This window comes from Colobus angolensis, unplaced genomic scaffold (genome assembly GCF_000951035.1).
Source record: "Colobus angolensis palliatus isolate OR3802 unplaced genomic scaffold, Cang.pa_1.0 Scaffold308, whole genome shotgun sequence".
In the NCBI taxonomy this organism is placed as follows: Eukaryota; Metazoa; Chordata; class Mammalia; order Primates; family Cercopithecidae; genus Colobus; species Colobus angolensis.
In genome coordinates, this window is record NW_012116355.1 from 1,693,915 (window position 1) to 1,699,533 (window position 5,619).

The 5,619-nt window shown below is 44.8% G+C and overlaps 1 protein-coding gene across 1 annotated transcript in view; it reads left to right on the plus strand.

The window, feature by feature from the left end:
- DCAF12 (DDB1 and CUL4 associated factor 12) overlaps window positions 1-5,619 on the plus strand; it is a 50,304-nt gene that overhangs the window by 21,253 nt on the left and 23,432 nt on the right. The window contains exon 3 of the mRNA XM_011950560.1: window positions 4,561-4,767. Within this exon, the coding sequence (XP_011805950.1) occupies window positions 4,561-4,767 (207 nt within the window). The remainder of the gene's footprint in view (window positions 1-4,560; window positions 4,768-5,619) is intronic.

Below are 5,619 nucleotides of genomic sequence, written 5' to 3' on the forward strand. Positions count from 1 at the left end.
TGAGATGGACTCTCACTCTGTCTCCCAGGCTGGAGTGCAGTGGTATGATCTCGGCTCACTGCAACCTCCGCCTCCTGAGTTTAAGCAATTCTCCTGTCTCAGCCTCCCGAGTAGCTGGGATTACCAGCACCCGCCAACACGTCCAGCTAATTATTTTTTGTATTTTTAATAGAGATGGAGTTTCACTATGTTCGCCAGGCTGGTCTTGAACTCCTGACTTCAAGTGATCCGCCTGCCTCAGCCTCCCTAAGTGCTGGGATTACAGGCATGAGCCACTGTGCCTGGCCCATGCTTCATGTCTTAAGTTTTCTCCGAGGACTGGCTTTAGTAAAAAGTGGCCACCCAGGAAGTTTGGTCTAGTACCACCAGCCAGTTATACATTCCCTAAAGAATCTGAATGGCCTAGTCCAGTCTAGCCTTTGGACTGATTCTCCTGAAACTCCCTCTAGACTGTGCTGTGATCAAGGGGTCTAGGCTTATATCAAATAAACAGCTACAGAGCTTCACCCTCACAGGGATGTGGGGGCCTACTACATTAGTTGGGCAGGCCTTCTGAAAGGTGACTGTTGTAAATGCTTAAGTAGTAGCTGGGGCAAGATTGTAGAATCAAATAAGATAAATTTTCTGCACTTAGAATTGGGAGAGAGTTGATAGCTTTATGAGGAAGACAAATAAGTAGTATTTTAAGTCAGTGTGATATGGTCTAAGTGTTGTGGGTAGAGGGATATCTTGGGACCCTACAAGAGAGGCACTTAATCAGCCTGGACATTTAGAGAATATTCCAAGAGGACGTGTCTGAACTGAATCGTGAAAGATAAGTACACACTGGCCAGGTAAAAGAGTAGGAGGGGCTGGGTGCGGTGGCTCACACCTGTAATGCCAGCACTTTGGGAGGCTGAGGCGGGTGGATCACGAGGTCAGGAGTTCGAGATCATCCTGGCCAATATGGTGAAACCCCGTGTTTAGTAAAAATACAAAAATTAGCTGGGCATGGTGGTACACACCTGTAGTCCCAGCTGCTTGGAGGGCTGAGGCAGGAGAATTGCTTGAACCCAGGAGGCAGAGGTCACAGTGAGCCAAGATCATGCCACTGCACTCCAGCCTGGGCTACAGAGCAAGACTTGGTCTCAAAAAAAAAAAAAAACCAGAAAAGAGTAGGAGAAGCATTTCTGGCATTGTGAACAGCATGAGCATGGAACAAAATAATTGTATTTCATTGAAGAATTTTTCATGTGTGATATTTATAACCAATTATTTCTAGAGCTTGAAGTCCATGGCAAGACGTGAAGATAGTAGGGGCTGGACTGAGGAGACTCTTGGTTTTGTTTTGTTTTTTTGAAGCAGGGTCTTGCTCTGTCACCCAGGTGGGAGTGCAGTGGCACCATCATGGCTCACTGCAGCCTTGACCTTCTGGGCTTAAAGTAATCCTCCCATCTTATTTTTTGATTTTTTGTAGAGACAAGTTCTCACTGTGCTGCCTGAGCTTGTCATAAACTCCTGGGCTAAAGTAATCTTTCTTCCTTGGCCTTCCAGAGTCTGGCCATGAGGATAGTCTTAATGCCATGCTAAGTATCTCAGATTTAGGTGACAGGGAGTCATTGGATGTTTTTTAGTTGGGGACTGGAATGGGAAGATTTCCATTTTTAGGAAGATGAATCTGCTTATAATAGATTAATTTTGATAGCGGTGTTGCCTGAAGGCACAAAGACTAATTGTGGTTGTCCAAGGAGAAGTGATAAGTGAGGAAGCAGAGGAAGGAGCCAGCTGTAAGAATATTTAGGAGGTAGGTTTGGCAGGACTAGGATGATGGAAATGAGGGAGGAGGAGTAATCTAGGATAAAATCCACACTTGAGTGACAGGGTAGATAGTGGTGGCATTAGGAAAGTGAGCAATTTGAGGAGTAAGGTGATTTGTTTTGGGCATATTGAGTTTCACATGCTTGTGGGATGCATCAGTAATGATGCCAGTTAGGCCGGTAGTCTGCTCTCAGGTGGTTGCCGTTTTGGGAGTGGTTTGTCTCCTCCTTCCCCCTGCTCCCACTCAGTCTCTGTCTGACACTCTTCTGGCTACTCCTCTCTCTTTCTCTCTTTCTGTCTCTAATAAATATATATAATATATATTTAAATATATAAACTGTATATTATATATAATTTAAATATTTATGTATCCAGTGTAATGCCCCCTCCCAAGGTGTTGGACATGTTGTTAGAGCCCTACAGTGTCACCCTCTTAGTCCACCAGCTCACAGAAAACACAGACGAGACCTTTTGCATTGATAAGGAAGCTCTCTAAGACATCTGCTTCCAAACCCTAAAGTTGCCCACACCCACCTACAGTGACCTGAGCCACCTGGTGTCTGCACTGTGAGTGGCGTCACCACCTACCTGAGCTTCCAGGGCGAGCTCAGTGGCCATGAACATGGCCCTATTCCCCACTTGCACTTATTCATGTTTGGCTTTGCCCTGTCGACCATCCAGGACAGCCAGCAGTACTGAGCCCCAGTGGTGCCCGAGCCGATCCAGCGGATGTTTGATGCCAAGAATGTGATGGCTGCCTGCGACCCCCCACTCTGTAGCTGTTGCTTAGCAGCTGCCATGTTCAGGGACCATACGTGCATGGAAGAGGTGGTTAAGTAAATGCTTAATCTACAAAACAAGGACAGCAGCTACTTTGTCGATTTTTTAATCCCCCACAAGGTGAAAACAGCTGTCTGTAACATCCTACCCTGGGGGCTAAAGATGGCTGCCACTGTCATTGGCAACAATACAGCCATCTAGGAGCTGTTCAGGTGCATCTCGGAACAGTTCACAGTCATGTTCTGGCACAAAACCTTCCTGCACTAGTACATGGGCAGTGGCATGGACAAGGTGGAGTTCCCTGAGGCTGCAAGCAACATGAACGTGTCCAAGTACAGGATACCACAACTGAGGAGGAGAGAGAGTCTGAAGAGTGGGCCTGTGAGAAGGTGGCCTAGAGCCTTCTGTTACTGGGTAAAGGGAAGAAGTGGTGTGAACTTTTTATTCACCCACAGTCTGTTCTGTGATAGCCATGTCTGTGTGTGCACTTGTTGTTCTTCATGTCTTGATATCACAGCTCTAAAGACACTTCAATGAAACCATTTTCCTAGTTAAAAAAAAAACATACGTATATAAAAACATATACATAAAATACATATATGTGTGTGTTTGTTTGAGACAGGGTCTTGCTGTTTTGCCCAGGCTGGGCTCAGTTTGTGATCCTTATGCCTCAGCCTCCTGAGTAGCTAAGTAGTTGGGACTACAGGCCCTTGCCACCTTGTCCACCTCATTCATATATGTGTGTGTGTGTGTGTCCGTGTGTTTTTTTTTTTTTTTTTTTGAGACCGAGTCTCACTCTGTTGCCTAGGCTGGAGTGCAGTGGCTCGATCCTGGCTCACTGCAGCCTCCGCCTCCTGGGTTCAAGTGATTCTTCTGCCTCAGCCTTCCGAGTAGCTGGGATTACAGGCATGTGCCACCATGCCCAGTTAATTTTGTATTTTTAGTAGGGTTTTCACCGTGTTAGCCAGGCTGATCTCAAACTCTCCACCTCTGGTGATCCGCCCGCCTCAGCCTCCTAAAGTACTGGCATTACAGGCGTGAGCCACCGCGCCCGGCCCTTTTTATATTTTAAACTTAAGACTCACCTAGTTTCTGCTTTCATAGATCTTCTGTGCAAGCAGCAGGTTTATTTATGTAAAGGTTTGACATGTTTGGCTTCACCATGAGAATTGCTGATAGGATTTTATTTCAGCCTCTTAGGCTATAAGGTATATATATTAGGGCAGATATTATTTCTCTCGTTCATAACTGTGTTCATAACACTTAGAACAGTACTGGCAAAGAAGCGAGTGTCTGAAGGAATAAACTGTTGAATCATGTGAAGAGTTTGACTTTTATAAGGGCTGTCCTGTCTCTAAGGCTGATTTTTCCATAAAGCATGTGTCTTAAGTTGAATCTTGGAGGGTAAAGAGGTGGAAGAGAGCCTTTCAGGCAGAGGTAGTAGCAAGAGCAAAGGCAGGGAGGAATAGAACTGAATGGGATGTGTGTGTATAGAGAACAGCCATGAGATATTAATAATTCTTCTGTGTCATATGTCTCAGGTCATTCCAGAAAACTTAGTAATATTAATAGGTATATTAGTAACCATGATGTGTTCTGGGAATTGTGTTTTGTTTAAAAGTTTTTGTGCATGGTTAGGTGAGGATTCAATGTATAAAATATGCTCAAACCGACAGAAAACTGTTGGTCTCGCTCTAATACAAGGCCTCTTGGAAACCTCTGAATCCCAGGCAGAACTTACTACTTCCTAATCTGTGTTCATGTAGCATATTATTCCTATCTCTAATACTGTGTTATATTGACTTATTTCATATTTCATTTCATTAGTAGTCCTGACCATGCCTTTAATAATTCCTAGGGTCTAACAGGTAGTAGATGTTCATTAAATGCTGATGAACAGTTGAACAAAAGGATGTTTATACCCTGTATTGACCACGTTAAATTGGAACTATGTTCAGCTTCTGTATCTATTTCTTCTTGTAGCTATTTGTAGTAGATGTCCAGACAAGCCAGATCACCAAGATCCCAATTCTGAAAGACCGGGAACCTGGAGGTGTGACCCAGCAGGGCTGTGGTATCCATGCCATCGAGCTGAATCCTTCTAGAACACTGCTAGCCACTGGAGGAGACAACCCCAACAGTCTTGCCATCTATCGACTACCTACACTGGATCCTGTGTGTGTAGGAGATGTAAGTTTTCCCAATAGTTGTAGTTGGAGGGAGCCTTGTTTTTAAATGGGTCTCAGTGGTTAACATGGACCCTTCTCTCAGCAGCCCAGAGTGGGGACTGGACTCCCCATAGGGCACAGTGTATGTTTGATAAAGGGGCAAGCAGCACATCTCAGGGACCAACATTGGGTTGCGTTTGAATCCATAGTGTCCACATACTTCCCACTGCCCATAGTCAGAGAGTAGCAGAGTTTACTAAATCATCCATTCATTCGCCAGGCATTTATTCAGTCTTCTATGGCTAGGCATTGTTTGAGACTGGTTTGAGACACAGCAGTGAACAGAACAGATAAAGCTCCTGTCCTCTTGAAGCCTACATTCTAGTGGAGGGTGACATATAAACCAAAATATAAACCATATAAACTAATAATTACCAGTAATATGTCAGAGTGTGGTAAGTGCCATGGAGAAGAATAAAGGCAGCATAAAGGGACTGAGAGTGAGGTGGAGGATGCTGTATCAGAAGATAAAGTTTCATTGATAGGATGATACTGGAGCAGGGAGACTTAAAAGAAATGAGGGTACAAGCCATGTAGATGTCTAGATGTCTGGAGGAAGAAAGTTCCAGATAGAAGATGGGACCCAGAGGTAAAAGGCAAGAGCTGTGTGTCCACTACTCACAGTAGTGCCAATTTCATTCCAGCTTTGAGCTCAAGATAGAAGATAAAGATTGATCATTCTTGGCCGGGCGCGGTGGCTCAAGCCTGTTATCCCAGCACTTTGGGAGGCCGAGACAGGCAGATCACGAGGTCAGGATATCGAGACCATCCTGGTGAACACAGTGAAACCCCGTCTCTACTAAAAAATACAAAA